This window comes from Periplaneta americana, chromosome 1 (genome assembly GCF_040183065.1).
Source record: "Periplaneta americana isolate PAMFEO1 chromosome 1, P.americana_PAMFEO1_priV1, whole genome shotgun sequence".
In the NCBI taxonomy this organism is placed as follows: domain Eukaryota; kingdom Metazoa; phylum Arthropoda; class Insecta; order Blattodea; family Blattidae; genus Periplaneta; species Periplaneta americana.
This window is the reverse complement of record NC_091117.1, coordinates 76,720,425-76,741,365: the sequence shown is the minus strand read 5'-3', so window position 1 is coordinate 76,741,365 and position 20,941 is coordinate 76,720,425. Positions and strand designations below refer to the sequence as shown.

Genomic DNA, 20,941 nt, shown 5'->3' with positions numbered 1-20,941 from the left:
GCAATTTGGCACGTTCTATTATTGGTGTACGACATACAGAGAGTGCCCATTTCAATGTGCATACTGGGTGTCGGCAAAACTATTAAGAAAGTCATCAGTACAGAAAAGGTTCGGTACTTTGGTCCTCTGTTATGAATTCGGGTAGTCCCTGGCTGGATTACAGGCTCGGCACCAGATATGCAGGGAAAAGATGGCGAGAAACGCCACGTTTATAGTGCTTTAAATCCTTCTTTTGTTGGTGAGAGTAGAGTGGGAAGTGGGTAGACGGGCGGGGTAAGAAATTTCATAAAATATTAGTACTGAGAGAAAAAGTGAAAGGTGATTGCTATGTGTCATTTCCAAACTCTGAGATTTTCAGCTATAGCGTGATACACAATTCGTTTGAATTTTATTTTTTCTCGTCTTTTTTGAAGGACCATAAAGGCAGAACTCGAGGACCACAGGTGGTCCGCGGACCATAGTTTGAGAAACGCTGATGTAGCCTATCTGTCATCACGAGAAATTTTTCCTCTGAATAATAACACTATATACAATTATTATTATTATTATTATTATTATTATTATTATTATTGTTGTTATTGTTGTTATTTAATACACATTAACTGGAATAATAATTTCAATGAATTTAGAGCTAAGATCTAGCTTTCTCTTGAGTTTCTTGGGTGTTCCTTTGGGTTGAAACCTGTATCTGACAATCCTATATAGGCTACATACGATAAACTTTATATTAGATATTTTCGTAGTATATGCGCAGTTCATAATACAGAGTGGAAGTGAAATAGCCTTGTAGATTTTCAGAGCGAATAGCTCATGTTTATGTAACAAAAGACTATAAAATATTGGTGGAAAGTGTTTTTTTTTAGAAAAAAAAATGCCCCCCCCCCAAATGTTTAACAATCTCTTATTTGGTAACTATTGCGAATACGACCGTGATTTTTGTCGATATCGATAGGAAATCAAATAAAGAATAATTTATTCCTGTGGTGTATTTCATTAGCGTGATTGGTTTTCGTGTTAATTTAATTTTAAAAACCTTTAAATTCAAGCCATTGCACGAAGCGAGTAAGTCTTGGCAGAGAGTAGTTCACCCAGTTAATTGTAAATATCGCAATCTCATTAGACATCAACATTAGGGGGGCAGAAAAGATTTTGAAATATAGACCTAAGGAGCTAACGATGAAAGTGCAAAATATATGAACACCAAAAGCAAAATCATGCCCCTGGCGCAGGCATAAATGGAATAATATTCACTCTAAAATTGTCCGAAAGATGTCCCAGGATAGGGCGGAAGTGAGATAACCTTGCAGATTGAAGGGAGGATGGGGTACTCGTAAATGAATAGGATACCTATATTACGTTTTGTGATTAAATGCACGGTTAATTAGAAAATTAAGTTTGAAGTTTCAGCATTCCTGCAACATCGTCAGATGCTAGATAACCACAGCAGTTGATAAAGCGTCGTAAAATAAACTATTTAAAAAGATTGTATTCCAAGCAATTCTTTTGAATTTCTTATTTTTTAGAGACTGTCACAATCAAAATGACGAAATTTAGTGTACTTCCAACACTAATATTCAATTACATCCGTGCTTATTTTCTCTCTATATTCTTTTCGTCCCGTAAACTTCAACAATAGATAATTGAAACAATTATGCAAATGTTGCTTAGAGATTATCGGAAGATGGAAGTGTTGCAATTTATTATAATACTAGCCGTATCCGTGCGCTCCGCTGCACCCGTTAGAAATAAATATAAAGTAATTACATAATTAAAATAGGACGTTTGATCCAGGGAACATTCGTGTTTGACAGAAGGATAAATCGTTTAATATGTTACTTAATTTAAATTGTATTTAAATAATTAAAATCCGGTCATTTTGGTCCAGACAGCAATCATTTGGTGCAATGACAATTCCTTTAACATGTTTCTTATTTGTTATTATATGCAACCATTGTTTAATGAAGATTGACATACGTTTTAGTTTTAATGTGTATACTTTATATTACTTGTCATATGTTTCAGAAGTTACTGTAATAACATTATAGAATTATGTCCATCTAGAGAAACTACACTTTCCAATGGTGAAATAATAATTAAGCAATTAATTAGCTTCCAATATTACTTCATACAAACACAGAAACATTCTCTCAGGCTATGTTTAATAGCTTTCGATTGTTGTTGTCCAAGGCCCCTTATAGACGAAGTCATTTGTTTTTATTTCAGTACAGCGCCTTAGATGGCGTTGTTATTGTAATTTTAAAACTCATTTATCTCTTTAAATATCAGTCCTATCAAACTTTTGTACAGAATAAAACTTATCGGAACTTATTTTTAAAGAAACTTTTGTTATGTAACATTTTTCATGAAAATGAATAGGGAGATATTTCGATTTAATTCAAGCCCCCTTATAACCCCCCTTTTAAATAAAGTATTTTGAATGCCATATAGCCTAAAATCTAAGTTACAACGATCTTAATTTAAATTCCGATTTTCATATAAATCGGTTCAGCCATTATCGCGTGAAAAAAAAAAAAAAAAAAAAAAAAAAAGCGATTTTCGGTTTCAGGATGGCTAATTATACATGTTAACACCAATTATTTTTGGAAAATCGAAAATTGCCAGAAAAATTTTGGCTACAGATTTATTATTAGTACCTATAGATTTGTTAAGGATTTAACATTGTGAATATTCTACAATATGTTTAACAATGTTTGCTGTTGTTTGGCTAACTGACAGGTTTGAACCTCATAAGTGACACCAAAAAAGGCATTATTCATGAGGCAACTAAGTCAGGAAATAAGGGAGTAGCTGCTTTCCTATTTCATCACCGATCACTATACTAAAATACCGTTAAAGTATAGTTCAATGTTACTCTGTCGGCCGCCTGCCGGCCTGGAAGTACCGCACCCACAGGTGACTTAACTATTTAAAAAATATAAATGAATAATGAATGATAAGAGATGGTAATGAACACGTCTGCACTTCACAGAGACAGACCGATGAGGGGACGGTTCTTGATAGGTTGTTTGGGTCGATTATACAGGTTGGAAGTGCAGATTTTCAGAGTGAATAGCTGATGTTGTAAGTAACAATAAAGTGTGAAACCGTATTGCCATAGTTTTCTCAGAAAAAATATTTTATCTCAAATGTTTAACACCGTTTATTCAGTAACTATTGCGAATAGGATAGTAATTTTTGTCCATATCGATAGAAAATATAATAAAAAATCGTTTATTCCTGTGGAGTATCTACATAGCGTGGACTGTTTTCGTGTAAGTTTAATTTAAAAACCACTAATTTTAAGCCACTGAATGATGCGAACAGAGTGCAACATTGCCAGTGAGGGAGAGGTTCACTAAGGGCAGTCTTGTCAAGGTCACTCGCCACTACGAGAGGGTTCTGGCTCGCGTGACAATTGTAGCAGCTGTTTCCTATAAAAATCTACTACGAACTAAAACCTTAGAATACATACAAATGTTACAACGTTCTTACGTTAAATGATAATTTATTATACTATAGGCCTACGTAAAATCCAGAACTCTGTGTACAATATTTTCGTATTGAAATAGATTCATACAAGCAGTTTACTCCGAAACTATAATATTAAACAGACTTATTGAAAAATATTTAATTAGTTAATTATTACATAATATACTATTTTCCCCATCGCATAATAAATAATAGGTACCGTCATTTCCCATAATTATGGTCCTGGAACACAACTATGGTCCATTCAAATTTTGTACTCCATAACGTAGTACCTCGTTTATCTACATTTTTGCTGTACTGTAGTTTCAAGAACGATCTATGTTACTTCTATAACGTTCTTTAAATAGTTGTATCGTGGACCATAGTTGTGTTCTAGGGCAATAGTTATGGAAAATGATGGTACATTCTAAACTATTGCTATTTTTATATTCTGAAGTATGGAAAACAGGTTTGTAAACATTCGATTTTTGAAATCACTGAAATTGAATTATCTCACACTTAAATATTGCACAAAAAATGTTTAGGCCTACTTCGTAAGTATTGTACAATACTTAATTGTATTTAAAAAATCTTTCGGTATTCACAAATTTATCGCAGTTGTAATTTTTGCTTCCACTAGAAAACGTTATTGTAACATTACAACAATGATACACCTTAAAAAAAGTAAACTCAATCAATAGCAAAATAAAAACAAAAAATGCAACCTATGCTTTTAATATGTTTAATATGACAAGAGACAACAACTTAACTTCGAGCAATTGAACTCACAGCTGAACTGTCACTCATCTGCCCACTGTAGAGAAGATTAACCACGGTTATGACAAATGTCATATATGGTTCATTTTAACACGCCTGAGCTAGGGAGACGGACCTGAGTTCGTTGATATATTACATTTGTATTACGGAAAGAAGGAAGAGAGGTGTGTTAGCGGCGATGTTGCCAGAATGCTGAAACTTCCAACTTAATTTTCTAGTTAACCATGCATTTAATCACAAAAAGTAATAAGGTTTTCTAATCATTTAAGTGTAGGCCTACCCTGTCGTCCCTTTCTATCTGCAGGGTTATTTCACTTCCACTCTTTATAAAGCTCAGCGGTTAATGGTTACTTTTGATTAATGTGTCTGCTGTTTCCACATTGCCAACAGTATGCCTGTGTATTGTGGTATTGATAAGGAAATAGTTCACATGATGTTCACCAAACGTGCTATTGTCTCTTGTGTATGATGGATTCACACTGAATAATCATCGTTGTGAGCTGAAAACGGAGAGATGAAGTTTCTTAGTACTGTTCGGAAAAGTAATTTTGTTCTTTATAGTTTGTTATAGTACTTATTTCCAACATACGTAATGTTATCGATGTTCTTATCCATACATATAGAGACAAAATTGAATTAAATCTCATCTCCGAAAACTTATATAATGTTCAAAGAAGGAATTATTACAAAAATGATAAATAGGAACCTACAGTGTCTCAAAAGTAACTTCGGTTTTGGAACAAAATTATAGTTTAAATGCGTTATGACAAGAAATTAACCTAATATTCAAGGTAAAAGCATTAGATTCTATGGTCTTGCGCCACCTTTTCGCGAGGTTTGTTATCCCGCGACGTACAAGTTTATGGTTTTTGATGCGAATAATTCGGTGATACTCATTTCAACGACTTCCAACTTTTTATTTTTTGTGGTCTTTCTTTCAAAACTCTGCGTATATTCTCAATGTTTCATACCTTAGGTCTTCCAGGATGTTGTAAATGTTCAATTTATCTTTCTCAAATTATTGAAGCGCTGGTACCATCGCTCACTAACGACACCTTCACTCTTAAACTCTCATATTTTCGAATCGCGGTAGCAGCTTTACGAGCTTGTTTCCAGTAATACTTTAGAAAGACTACAATCTCAGATTTTAACGCCTTCATTTTATAGGCCTATGCTTTGTATTAACAACTGGCTATTGTCACAAACACACAATACGCAAGAATAACCATAGCGTCTTTACAAAACATATTGACCAACTAAAGACAGTCATTAAAAAAATTGAAAAAAAAAATGTATTAACTTACGAGACGACCTATTAACATTAGAAGAATATATCATGCAATAAACTCAAAAGTAGTAGTTTGTAATAAATAAGACGTTGGGAAAATATAGCCAATTAACATTTTGAATTCACTTTCAAATTAAATTTTACATTAAAATTGAAAAAAAAAAAATTAATAGAAATATTCTATGAAGCACATTTGTAATAATACCAAGCTTACACCTTGTGTCTTGGCAGTCCCAAGTGCATAAAGTGAAAAATAAAATCAGAGAGAAAAAAAATGTTCTTTAAATTTCCCCTAACATCCTTTACTGCAGTAATGTTTTCAGCCCCAAACGTACTGTCTGAATCGCCCTAAAATGTACGCGTTTTAGAGCATTCGCCCCAGACCATATACTTCCATAATTAAGTATGGTGATACGCAGTAATCTAGTAGTTAAGGTACTATGCTACAAAGCCGAAGATGGCGGATTCGATTCCCGATGGGGTCACGGATTTTCCAATTGACCTAAACCTTCCGACCATGCTAAGATCCTGGGGTTGTCTCAGTCCTTTAATAAGAATGAATACCAAGTTTTCATTAGGAGTAAGTGGAAAGTACTTAGATAGGACTGACATCACCACTTCTATAACCGCTTCGGTGCACTTCACCTCGGAAATGTCAGGAAGTCGTACTTAAATATTTTTGAAGACAACGCTAATCATATGTGGCCTTTCCCAAAAATTTCATCTTAGAGTCTTCTGTCACCTGTATTATTTTGGCACCGTTGACCTGAGACATCGTGATGGAGATAGTGGTAGTCCGCAATATAACTCAGTAATTTAGAATCATTTTGTATTTATGATAATTTATATATAAAATGTCTTCCTTTGTTTTCCAGCAAGGAGCTGCTAGGGGTGCCTCAGACACTCAAGAGCCTCGCACTGGATGCCTGGGCAAAGCATATATCTGCCCAAGTGGAGAAGCTGCTAGCCTTACCACCTCTCTTTGACAGTGGTGGCGACAACCATAACTGCAGTAGTTATTGCAGCTGCTACTACAACTACGACATACGAATAATGAACACATGGAAAAGCTGTCAGGCTGAGCTTAAGAAGCACATTCCTGCTCCCTTGGCCAACGAAATAACAGAAGAATTGTTTCTCCGAATGGCTGCCACTTATCGTAGACTAATCACGAAAGAGAAAGACTTTCCATGGTTTTGTTCATTGTTTCGTATGGCCGTTCGATCAGCTCTGCATCCTTCAACAACTGAAATACATTACAGGAAGAGCAGAGAGCACCCCGTCATCACAGATATCTTGTATAAATGTCTTCCTTTCTTTGGAGATATTATTCTTAACATAAAGAATCTAACAGTGTTGACATTGAGATCTGTTAATTACATCTTCACGCTGGACAATAATATTGATGCAACCAGAAACTTAGAAGAAGTACGTTGCCACCTTAGTCCTGAAGCACTTCGAGTACTTTCACTTCAAAGCACGCGGCTCAAGAAGCTGGATATTGTTCACTGCGCTGATGAACATGTAAAATATCTCATCACATTTCCACAGCTGGAATCATTGCGGATAATGCGTTCGTCGCTCTCTGATGGTGGGTGGTCGCAATTACTCTCAGGATTTTCGAAAGTCAGAAACTCGAATTTGGACCAGAACCCTAATCCAACTTCTCACAGGATCAAAGAACTCGCTGTTGATCGTGTGAGTAGTTCAGTTATGAAGTCAATTGTTTGCGTTTTTCCAAATTTAACACATTTCTCGATAAGTAATCCGAAAATACATTACAGTTTGTATCCAGTGAGCAAATTAAAACGCCTGAAAATGCTCAGTGTAACAGGGTTTGCATTCTCTGGTGTAGGTGATCTTCTGGCAATGAGTGGAAATAATCTCACATATTTGGAGATTTATGATATTGACATGAATGATTTGTTTATTATTAGTCTGACGTGCAAATCACTGAAGTGTCTGCACTTGCAGATGATGTACTCTTCAGAAACCGGATTCACCTCTGGGTTAACTTACGACGATTACGCCAGGTTTAAAATTCCAGAGTTCGAAAGTGTCGAGTGTCTTCGTACATTTTGGATGTGTAATGATAACTTACATGAATATATTGTGAGTAGGTTTGTAAATCTCAGGCATTTGTACATGATTGAAGATGTTGGGTTCCAAATCACTAAAGTGTTTAAATACGGCAAGAAAGACGGTTTGGAGTACCTTTTCTTGGAATGTGGTCGTACCAGTGCGTATGAAGTTACTTTTGAGAATGGTTATGCTAACATTACCAAAGTCGCATACGACAAAGGAAAATTACTTCATTACAGGGCGGAGATTTGAAGATGTTGCAGAATGGAATGTTTTCTTTTTTTTTTCACTGGGTCACTAAAGAAAAGAAACTAGGTACGCTATGCATCATGACAAACGTATTGCAAATCATATCACTAAAAGAAAGGTATGCTATATGGATCTTTCGCAAGTCCATGAAACATTTTATAAATTCACCACAAATAAACTACGCAACGGATACTAAATTGTATTACACAGAAAAGTAGGTGAATTTTCAATTTTTTTTTACATATCTCTTAAATGCTCAATGTGTCCACTCTTGCTGATAAGGCAGACATCTAGCTGATAATCCATTTCATCCCACACGCGTGTTATCATATCACGATCGATCAGTTCCACAGCCGCGATATTCCTTGAGGTTAGCGGGTAGTGGTAGTACAAAAACAATGTCCTTCACAAATCCCCGCAAGAAAAATCGCAAAGTGTTAAATCCGGTGACCTGGGTGACCACCACATTAAGGCGCCATCATCTTGTCCACAGCATCTTATCCAACGTTGTGATAAATTTGTGTTGAGATAGCCTCGTACGTCATTGTTGAAATGAGCCGGACAGCGGAAAACCACGGAAACTATGCAATACAGGTTTTTTCCTAACAAAACTTGGACAGTTTCTCGTTCTATCGGTATAATAATTACAATTATCCGTTGCTTAGTTTTATTTGTGGTGAATTTCAAAAATGTTTCACTGACTTACGAAAGACGGTGTGTAAGAGGGTCTCATTGACAATGCTGTAGTACTGTTATTTATTTATATTTATATTAAAAAAGTTTGGCCACAATTACAGGAGTGTACCGTGGCTCTAATACAACTATTACCATGCAGTTGTAGCTATGCACCTGACAGTTTTACGTAATATGGGACTTCGCCGCAATCGCTACTGCACAACAGCTGACGAGTAATTCGCACCAATTCCGACGCGTAATAATGTTACACCTTTACGCACAGAATTTTCAGTCCGCGCCTCCAAACGTCTACTTTTTTTGCGACATTTCACAGCAGCGCTACAAATTATTTATAACATTAAGAAACAAATTACGTACGTGGTAACACCATGTAAAACAGAATGTAGCAAACTGACAACACAGCAGCGCTACGCGTAGCAGCAGCAACAGAAGATAGAAAATGTTATGTTCTGATTGGTTCCGGTCTTCAATTATTTTTTTCTTGCGAATGGTTACCAACTCAACAATTGTAAAGTGCATAGTTACAAAGGCTTGGGTATACTTTTGAATAAGCACCCATATCCGCAGGGTTCAACATGCTAGACAAGTTCCACGCAACTGCTACACCCGAACCACTTTGAGGATTCGGTATTACTTACTCATTGTTTTCCTAAGATCTTCGTTATTATTTGCCCACTGGAAACACAGACACGAAATTCAAGTTTTAATGTCCATGTTCTTATGCCCATTATGTAAATTCTCTTAAATTATGACCATAAGTATTTGTTCAGTTAATTATTGTAATGTCCAATTTATTTTAGTCCAAAAACACAAATTTAAAGTCCACCTTTTTCCGTCCACTGCATGAATGTCCAACACAAGTCCATGTAAAAATTTTGTGTCCACTTCACATAATCAATTAGCTGCTTATCGTCTTCTGTTTATCTTCATATAGTTTCAAACGATAATTAAAAGCTTTAAGGGGTTAGGCATAGCTTACAGCAGTAAATTTTTGGAAATATTAAACATTCTTTCCCTCCATTACTGTATCTTGTACAATGATGGAAATTGGTAGGCCTATGTGTAAAACATTGTCCTTCTGCTATATGAAAACAATATTTTTTTACTCTTTCATCAATATTTTTTACGATTTAAAAAGCACTATTTATATACATATATTTTTTTTTCAAAATTCAAAATGATGCCAGTTTATTGTGCAGTGATGAAGCGTTTCCGTCATAACTCATAAACCTGTTAACTTTTTCATGTTCTTTCTCTTTTATTTTATTGTTGAAACTCATGTTTACAATATCATGCTCGTTCAATTACATTCCTTAATAAATAATATTTCTTTTTATTTTGTGTTAGAAGGAAATACTGATATTTGCCATTTTTAAAAATGAATTTATTTTTTACCAGACAATCTATCAAAGGAAGAGAAGTGATCTTGCATCATATTGTAGATATGGCATGCATAAATACACACAAAATATTTCATCACAGAATGTTGGATAATTTTTTAATTATGCGGGAAACGCTTCATCACTGCACAGTGAACTGAATTTTGAAAGAAAAAAAAACTTTTTTTTAATCATAAAAATATATTTTTTTTCATATAGCAGAAGGACAATGTTTTACACATACTCATTTTCATTATTGTACAAGATACAGTAATGGAGGAAAAAATGTTGAATATTTCCAAAATTTTACTGCTGTAAGCTGTACCTAACCCCTTAAGGTAAATAGTGAAGTTACCCTCTTCCTTGTACTAATGGTTGTAATTCTGAACACTCTGTTCCACTGTCCCAAATTTTTCAGGTCCGATCGTTTAATTGGATGTCTCAAATTCCGATTCCCCCAAACCACTTGGATAATAATAATAATAATAATAATAATAATAATAATAGTAATTATTATTATTATTTCGTTACTCTTTTGATTCTCCTTAATGAATTCCATGAATTTCCATATCGATATCTGGTGTGTGACGATGTATTTTTGGAAGCGATTGTGATATCTTTCAACTACGTTAGTTGTTTGATGTTGTCCTGTCACAACCTGTTTATAAGTTTTCCACATTTCAGATGGGTATCTTGCTGGCATTTCTCTTCTCGTTCCTCGAGCAGGCGTTCCTCTTATGTAAATTCTTTCGATGTATATGTAACACTAAATCAATTACTTCAAGCTTAATATCTGCAGTGCTTGGGAAAAGTGACATAAGTCAGTTTCCACAAACCTTTTTTGATAATTTATTGACAACTTACACTGGTTTATGTCGATTTGATTTTTTTCTGTATGAATTATTGTAATGGGAGAAATACTTACGTATTTTTTTCCAAGCGAGCAGATGTTCCGTACGTTGTCAATAAATTATCAAAAAAGGTTTGTGGAAACTGACTTGTGTCACTTTTCCCGAGCACTGCAAATATTATCTCTATGTCTATCAAAAACAACCTAAATATTGCCAATAGCACAAAAGGAATAGATATTAGTTGTAAGTTGTCGAATTTCATTTCTTATACGAGGGTTTTTGTCAACCAATAGATTCAATAAACAATGAAACAGAAAGCTAAAAAGAATTTTATTTCAATACATGATAATGGTGCTTACACAGTTTTTGTACAATGTTTGCCTGGTGGAGCGGCTTAAGATCTTAACGCCGCCTAAATAAATGAATACACATATTATGCATTTCACATTCTGCGAGAGGAAATACTATAATAAAAGTGGACATAAACATGTGTGGACAAATGTTACATGGATCCAAAAATGTGGAAATAAAGAAAAATGAACAAAAATAAAAGTGGACATAAATATGTATGGACATGTGTGATATGGACATGGCATCAATGGACGTATCATCCTGAAAGCGCCCATTGCTGTGTTGTTAGGTAAATAGGTACAGGCTCAGACTAAAGAAATCTCTACTCTGTCAGTTTAGTAGGAAGGTTACAGAAAAATATTGAATATTGATTTGAAGTAATCTCTGAGAGTGTAAAGGGTAGGGAAATATAACTACAATGGAATCTCACTCGCTATTGCATCTAAATAAATTTTCATGCAGAAATATATTTTTGATGTGGTGATAAATAATACTGTGATGAAATATGTAGTCATCTTTACATGATTATCACCTGGTTCTTAAAGCAGTTTCGGTGTCACGATGTCTAGTTGTCCATTGCGTTACAACTTGAATCTGGATGTGGTTTCCTGTTTTACTTGAGTCTTAAGGATGAGGTACGGTACATCTTTTCAATTTTATAAATTAAGTGTCTTTCAATCCTGGAGAAATAACATTTATCATACTTGCGAATATATTTAGTTCCAATTTTAAATATTTTTGAAGAACTGTTTCAATTAACAGTAAATCATTTCCAGAAGTTTGTTTGAAAATTGTGAAGTGGTGATGTATTTCTTTGTTATTTTCCTCCTATCTAGGAATGTTTAAATGATTCTTGATTTTAAATGTTTATAATAACTGTAAGAATAACATAAATTAAAATGCTTCATGTACCTCTTGAAATATTTTTACAGTGCACTATTATTTCAACATTTTATGACCTACACTCGTATAAAAATGAATAAATTCTACTCCTAAGATTCCAGTTTATGTTAAGACAGCAAAACCACACAAACATGCAAACTTTCATTAAGATATCTCAAAACTTTTGAGTTATGAGGGAAACAAAGTACAATTTAAAGTTGCGGGAAACAAGCAAGAAAGAATAAATTTAAAGGGACAGATAAAATGACATGCGCAAGAAGATTATTAGAGATATTTAAGAAATTCTTCTAGCATAAGAAAGAGAAAAGCACATTCTATAAAGAAAGAAATCAAGAAGTGACTTTTTTTACCCATAAAGATGTACCTCTCTCCTCAAGTTAAGCAACTTTCTTTAGTAATTCTGGATACATGATTGCGATTAATAACAAAGAACTGATCAAACTGATCTTGACGCAACATTATACATTAAACAATGATAAAGTTAGTTAAGGATGTATATAGTTACACCTAGTTGCATTTTTATACAATTTCACTAAAATTTAATTGCATACTGGAAAATAACTTAAGTCCTTAATTATGCATACAGTAGGTCTATATTAAGATTGAGATTAATGATGTGTCTATTATGTGTCATTGTAGATGTAAAAATCTTAAATGTATGAACTGTATAAACTGTAAATAAATATCAATTTTATAAGTTACTTATGCTGTTTTTACTGTAGTCAGTAGCAACACTCTTTACTTTCTGTCCCGCAAATATCAATATTAGGCCTACTACTACTACTACTACTACTACTACTACTACTACTACTACTACTACTACTAGTAGTAGTAGTAGTAGTAGTAGTAGTAGTAATACTGCTGATGACTTGTTATCATCATCATCATCATCATCAATGTTGTTATTAGACTAAGTCTTACGGCTGCAAATTACATGCGGGCTGACATGAACACATTCTTAGAAAGAACACGAGTTACATGGATGCAGGAAATTAGTAAAGAAACGCAACAGAAATATTAGGAGAAGGAGATTGGCAAAATATAGAAGAGTGGAGAAGGATTATTGTAGCACAGGAAGATACTTCAGCATTGGAAACCTATTTATAATAATAATAATAATAATAATAGCTATAGTAATAATAACAGTGTGACGATGATAATAATATAATAATAATAATAATAATAATAATAAATCTCACTTGATGTGTCTGAGGAAGAACAATTTTTATATGCATCTAAAGTCTGATTAGTGTAATATGTTACTAGTCGCTGATGTATGCAATGGAGAGAGAAAGGAACTGGCGACACTTCCCCATTATCTCCTGGTTTAGTTGCCTCATAAGTGATGCTTTTATTATTATCATTTATGAGGTTCAGACCTGCCTTCGGACAGTTGACTAAACAATAATAATAATAATAATAATAATAATAATAACAGTAATAATAATAGTAATAATGATAATAATGATAAAAATAATAGTAATAGACTAATGATAATAATAGTAGTAGTAATAATAATAACAATAGTAATAGCAATAATAACAATGGCAATAGCAATAATAAAAATAACAATAATAACGATAATGGGGGGGTCAGTAGTGTTCTAGAGCTTCTCCATGACAGATCGTCTCTCACCAAACACGCGCTGTATTTTGTGATTCTGAGTAAAAATTATAATAGACAGGAGTGGCAGAGATGGATAGACCGAGGTTACCCCGACGCTTGATAGCATAAGAGATGGAAGAAGAAGAAGAAGAAGAAGAAGAAGAAGAGTAAAAATTACAGGTTTAAACTGAGATTTTCATTTCCTTTTAATCTACCCCTTATCCATCTTCGTATTTGTTTAGTATTTTCATATGCCTCTTTCCTTTGGACATATTGATCCTAAATATATAAGTTATATTAATAATTAAGTTCCTAGAGATGAAGGATGTTCGAGAACACGTACTTAGGAAAATATTTTGGACAAAAAGGAATGAAGTAATAGGAAAATGGAAAAAGTTACACAACGCAGAACTGCACGCATTGTATTGTTCGCCTGACATAATTAACATTAAATAAACACGTTTGAGATAGGCAGGGTATGTAGCATGTATGGGTGAATCTAGAAACGCATATAGAGTGTTAATAGGGAGATCTTTGGGGAGACCAAGACGTAGATGGGAGGATAATATTAAAATGGATTTTAGGGAGGTAGAATAAGATGGTAGAGACTGATTATTCTTGCTCAGGATAGGGATCGATGGCGGGCTTATGTGAGGGCGGCAATGAACCTCCGGGTTCCTTAAAAGCCATTTGTAAATAATAATTAAGTTCCTTCCAATTGTTAAAAATTTCCATGTAATTCTTTTTGAAACCCAAGTTCTGAAAATGTGTTATATCTTTTTTTACATATTTAATACTTGTAATTATTAAATCTCAATTAAGGCATAATAATGAATAATAAGCCTAGTGTAGCTGGCAGATAATTGAAAAGCGATGCTAGGACAATGATCTATAATGTTTCGAAACATTTGGAAGGATAAAAGGGTTCTATTTGAAATATATTATTTAGTAGACAAGTGAAGTTTCGGGAGTTTGTATCAACTGAGTGAAGAGAATTTTAAAGGAACCACTACTGGTCAGGTCAAATTTTCAACCCCGAAGGGAAAGTCTGAAGAGAGACAGAAGAAAGTGGTTGTTAGACTACTATTACACTCTCAAAGATCTTTGACAAATAATATAATAAAATATTTTATCAAAGATTTTTTATAAAAGATAGGATTTGTTGTATGTTACACTATAAAAGATTTTATCAAACATAACCTGAAATTAGGAACAAAAACTCTCCTAACAATTATTATTGTTTCACAATAGTGAACACGTGTTCCGAGGATATGTTGATACTAATATTTACGTGTTAAGTTTATGATTTGTTTATACTAATATTTACGCGTTAAGTTCATAACACCATTAATGAAGAACAGTATTATGCTTGTTTAGCTACAATTAGTTCAATTATTACAATATTCATGTTACTGAAAAAGAAACGCCTGTGGGTTAAACCCCTGATCACAATACAAATATGTGGTCAGGAGTTAAACCATGGATTGCAAGACGTGATAAGAGAGGTATACATCAAAACTTATTGAAAGAGCTACACTGCGAGAACTTGAATAGTTATACAAATTATTATAAAATATTATTGCATAATATTAATATTATATTATAAAATTATTTATTTACAACTTCATTTTCTTCATACTCAGATATCAGAATTTTTATGGTAGCAACAGTTCAGTTATATTTGGGTTCCGCCATATTTGTTTCAAGGTATAGAAATCTTTTATCAGAGATAACAAGCTGTACTAACATTTTATAAAAGATTACACTGTCATATATTTTATAAAAGATCTTTGTCAAAGAACTTTGATGATGTAATAGCAACCTTAGAAGGAAAAGATACGAATATTATGTATAAAGGAAACTGTATATTAAAATGGATTTGAGGGAGGTGGGATATGATTAGACTTCGATGAATTGCCACACGCAGCATGCTATCAGGTTGCCGATGTACGGTAGTATAGAGGAGGTGAGCGACCGCCCGGTCTTGTAGTATAAGCAGTTCATGTTAAGAGTTGTGACCGGTCCAAACAGATAGAGTAGCTACAGCTAATGTATACCTATGTAAGCACTTGTTTTTGTATTGCTGTGGTTGGAATAGTCAAAGCTTACCATTTATTCAGTGCAGACAAGAACTCAATCAAACATGCTACAATGAGACTGTTGCTGTTCCAAACAATTACCCCTGGAATACCCTTACCCCCGCAGCGAGTCTTAACCCGTTGGGGAACGTGGTTGGATGCTGTTAATTATTATGCAGAACATTACGACAAAATAATGAAGGTAATTTATGCATTGGATAGCACAGACAGTTCCGCTGTTGCAGCTGTAAAATTATTGTCTTCTGAACAGCTATTAGAAGATATTCTGTTCATTGATTCTAATTTTAAAATCGTGACCAAAAGCATCATCCTGTTAGAATCGTCTAAACTACAACTCTCAGAAGCCCTTAATATAGTGGATAAAGTATCATAAACCGTTATCCAAAATAACAATTCATTAATTTCAGAAAAAGTGAAATGTAAGTTGAGAAACATTATTGCTAAAAATTCTGCCTTCGTATTATAAATGATGTACCATCAGGTCACGACAAGACATCTGAAGTTGGTGTACTAAAAGTAGTGACTTTCCGTTGTTCAAATATGTACGTATTACATCGTGTGATGTTGAACGTACATTTTCTCAAAATAAAAACTGTTTAAGTGATCAACGGAAGAGGTTACTTTGCAGTCGCTCAAAATGTACGTAACTCTTCACTGCAATGCACATATTCAAGGATGATATGAGTATCTTACATTTTAAGAGTCAATATATCTCGCTATAAAATAATTGTGTATTTACATGTTTAGACATTTCCTACTTCAATGATCATTAATTTTATTTCTTGAATGCAGGATACAGGTTTTATTGTAACCGCAGTATACTGCTCAGTGTTTACATTAGGGCATACTCTATCCTTTGCACGTCCCCTTCTCATACAGTCTATACCGCGTGCGTAGTAAACCTTGCGATTCTCGTGGCAATTCCACGAAGTCTAAATATGATGATAGAGACTGGATTAATTTTGCAGAGGATAGGGACCAATGGCGGGCTTATGTGAGGGCGGCAATGAACCTTCGGGTTCCTTAAAAGTCATTTGTAAGTAAATAAGTGTCAACTTTGGCAACCTGAATGCTAATTTACAGAACAATGAAATTTAAAATGCAGCAGGGAGTACGAGAGGAAACTCATTCTCTAACTAGGCTTCAAATGGAAGAAATTGATCAAGAAGAAAACTTCTTATTGAAAAACTCGATATTCTTTTCTGGCATGCTGATTACCTCCGAGCAATTCGCAAATACCGTCAGCAGAGGAGTGAATCATAAGTAATGCCATTAATTTTTAAGGAGTTATTCTTTGAGATATTTCAAACAAAAAATTCTGTTTTGTTGCATCTTATACTCATACTACACTTTTTTTGGTATGACACGTTTCACACGTCTTCTCTTATTTATCTTCATAGATTACGGTTGGGGAAACCCTCGGATAAAACCCAACCAGATAATCAGTCCAAGAGTGAATCGAAACCACACCCGAGCGCATCTCTGGATTGGCAGGCAAGCGCCTTAGCCAACTGAGCTACGCCGGTGACTGTATGACTATATAGGAATTAGGGTAATGGAATAACGATAAACAATTAATACAATTTGCTGTAAGATTTAATTGTGCCATTATTTAACAACATCCTTATTATACCCATAGCAATTTCTTTAGCTATTAAAATATGATATCTTAAGTTGACTTGTAGAACAGTATGCGTGAGTTACGTGTTTTATACGCGTTGAAATAGGTTTATGTTTCAAATTTCAAAGATTTATTTATTTATTTATTTATTTATTTTATTAATTAATTAATTTATTTATTTATTTAGTACATTACACTTGACCTACATTAGGCATTGCAGCCCGAAAGAGCAGAAGCTCGTGCTCGGGCGCAGTTCAGATCAGTTATACAAAATATTTCACAAAATTAAGAGAGTTCATTGAGCACAATAACATTAATATATGGTAAAATACATACAGCATGTAATAATATATACAAATAGAAAATACAAAAGTACAGTCTGACCAGTTTTGGGTATGGATAATATTAATTTATTATTATAAAGCTATTTGATAGTAGGAAAATTTCTTGCTGGTTATATTATGATTAAAAGATGGGAGTTTCCATATATGACAATTAACAACGCATACTAATCTGAAAGGACAAGTGAAAATCGTAGATGATTAAAATGGCTACTACAAATCAACAGCAAACACAATGTGTTCTTTGGTATGCTAAGTTTGAGAGTGTTAAAAGATTTCAGGCCTCAAAGAGAATTTCGACATGAGTATGGTATGCATAATGTACCTAAATACGATTCCATAATGTTGTGGTATCGAACATCTGTAGAAACAGGTTCTGTGTTAAAAAAAAAAAAAAAAAAAAAAAAAAACATGCAGGAGGTCGCAGGCGAAACTCAGTAGGAGAAGCAGCTCTCGCTTGGCTTGGTCCCCAAACTCCCCAGATCTAACCCCACCTGACTTCTTCGTGTAGGGTTTTGTTAAAGATATTGTCTATTCACAGAAACCCAGGAACATTGATGATCTGAGAGTAAAAATTACTCACGTTTTTCAACAAATCATCTCTCTTATCTTACAACGGACATGGGCTGAATTGCATTACCGTTATGAGTTATGCAGGGTGCGCAATCCATACCCAAACGGATCACCCTGTAAATGAATATTAGAGTATCAATTTTTAACTCAATTAGCTTAAAAGAAATACAAAACAATAAAATTAAATAATTAATCTAATTTGTTTCCTAAATCTATGTGTGTTAAGTGTACTTAGTTCAGGGTAAGCTCTAATTAATGCATTATATATTCTGGGTCCAAAATTTCTTATGTGTTTTAATCCAGCAGTTGTATGGCGTTTGGGTGTATGTAGAAAGAAACTGTAGTTTCGTCTCGTACAGTATTCATTAGGATCAAATTAAAATTTATTGTGATTTTTATGGAAATAAATCAACAATGTTTGTTTATCAATTTGTTCAAGATTTGATACACCAAATACCTGAAATTCATTTTCCTCTTTTCCTCTTCTTTACGCTTTTTATAGTTACGCATATATTATGCACGCATCTGTTTCGCATCGATGTCAAAGTGCAACTGAATAACGTTATTTTTTTCGTACGTCTATGAACTCGGCTGCATTTCGGACTATCCGATAAACGTAAATAATGATAAAGTGAAAACCTGTAATTTTTAAGTAATAGACTTACAAAGATGATGCTATAATAATATTATTGTAGAGCAAGGAGTCCCTTAGCGGTAATGTGCAGCGAAATCGAGCACAGCTCCCTCTCCCCTCAACCCCCCGGACGACATTCGAAGTTGACGTCATTTTTCGGTCGCGCAGTAGCATTCTACTCGTTTTTATCTCGTCATCCGGTTTATGTAACACATTCGTGTTGGGTGTCGTCGTAAAGCGATCGAAGAGACACTCTTAGGCGGAGAGAGAACAGTTTCCTTGGAGGGGGGGGGGGCAAAGCAAAACCATAGAATTCCGATATAACGAGATTATGGGGGATATCATTTATCTTCTCTCCCCATTATAGCTTGACCTTGGTACAGTATATCGGAATATAATTTAATAAAGGTATTGAAAATAAAGTAAAATTGTAACAAAATATACAGACAATTTTACTTTTTTTTTCCTCTTGCAAGGAAGAGGAACCCGAAGGCTTGCACTGCAGCCTGAGGCTTATTGTGCTTACCACTCCTATTCTGTGAATGATTGGGTAGCCCAATGGCCGCGCTCTTGTACAAGTATAGCACGCCACACTGTGAACTTAACCAGGGCTATTGTATGGGTGATTATGATATGTGAATTAATGAGTCTGAGGTCCAATATCGAAAATTACCCTGCAATTCTGCTTAAATTAGTTGAGGAAAATCCCCAACCAAGTAACTTGTCCAGATCGCTCGTTTCATGGTGAGACGTGCTAACCACAGAGGTGACCCAATTTTACATTTTACTTTATCTGTTTATTTAAAAGAGCAAGATATCATATGAAATGTGAATTCTAATTATTTTATTTAATCTCGTCTTTAAGTTTAACCGGGATCACTTTTCTTTTTTCTGCATTGTTGTATGTTACTCATATTTCTTCAAGTGACTGCTTGAACACCTGCAGAGTTCTAACACATCAGTACAGGTGTTACAAAAAAAAAACATTATAGTGGTTCCCTTCCTCACATGAGGTATAGAAATTCTTATATCTTCAGAAATTTAAAACAAATTTTATAGTCCAGACACATGATCTGAAGAAAATAATTCGTCAATTTAAGCACAGAAATTTAATCATAAACAAAAACAATAAAAAACTTTTGATTTCAATGTTTTCTAACGTTAGGCCTAATAGAAAAAAAAGTGTTCGGTCAAGTTTGGGGGGGGGGCAGTGCCCCTCATGCTCCCCCCTCCCCAATAACTCCGCCTATGGACTTACCTAATAAAACACGAATTTACTTTATTCAGTACGAAATTAACTTTATATTTTTTTCAAGAAGAAATATATGCTGTACATTTTGAAGATGCCAGGCAATACAGCTTGATATAAAGGTAACAAACAATAAACGGCGAAAATCTCTACAGGAGGTAAAAGTAAGCCCAAAGAAGTCGAACAAGTTGAAAATCATAAGCACCGACCGAGTTAAATAGTTTTTAACAGCGTAAGGAAAAAAGTGAAAACTTGTGCCTGGGCCGTCCGCAATTAACTTTTGTTACAAAAACAAAGTTTCTTATTTATCATCCACACATGACGTAGTCCTACGTAAAATCCTGCGGCTCAATCAGGCTTGGGCCTATATGAGCCGTTCAGAGCAGAAGTGGTGTAAGTCAAAATTGGATAAGTTCAGTAAGGTTTAAAGTAAAAATTCTGCAAAATACAGGGCAAAGTAGCAATTAATATGTCCTTCGTGCTACCCACTGACAACTAATAGTTTAAATAAATTGAATATTAATTGCTACTTTGCGCTGTATTTTACAGAATATTTACTTTAACCCTCATTACCCATTTTTGACTTACACCACTTCTGTTCTCAACGGCTCATATATTGAACCCCCCCCGGATTATAATAAAATCTTCCAAGTGATGATGATGATAATAATAATAGTAATGTTAATAATAATCATAATCAAATAATATAATTATTTTAATAATAATAATAATAATAATAATCCATGGTACTACAGCTCTTTAAGAGCCTAGACTG

The 20,941-nt window shown here is 34.1% G+C and overlaps 1 protein-coding gene across 3 annotated transcripts in view; it reads left to right on the top strand.

Annotated features, from left to right (window-relative positions):
• LOC138696817 (uncharacterized) overlaps positions 1–12,745 on the top strand; it is a 52,341-nt gene extending 39,596 nt beyond the window's left edge. For all 3 annotated transcript variants that reach the window (XM_069822263.1, XM_069822254.1, XM_069822246.1), the window contains one exon: positions 6,409–12,745. In XM_069822263.1, the coding sequence (XP_069678364.1) occupies positions 6,587–7,867 (1,281 nt within the window). In that variant the 5' untranslated portion in view covers positions 6,409–6,586 and the 3' untranslated portion in view covers positions 7,868–12,745. The remainder of the gene's footprint in view (positions 1–6,408) is intronic.
• The last annotated feature ends 8,196 nt before the right edge of the window (positions 12,746–20,941 follow it).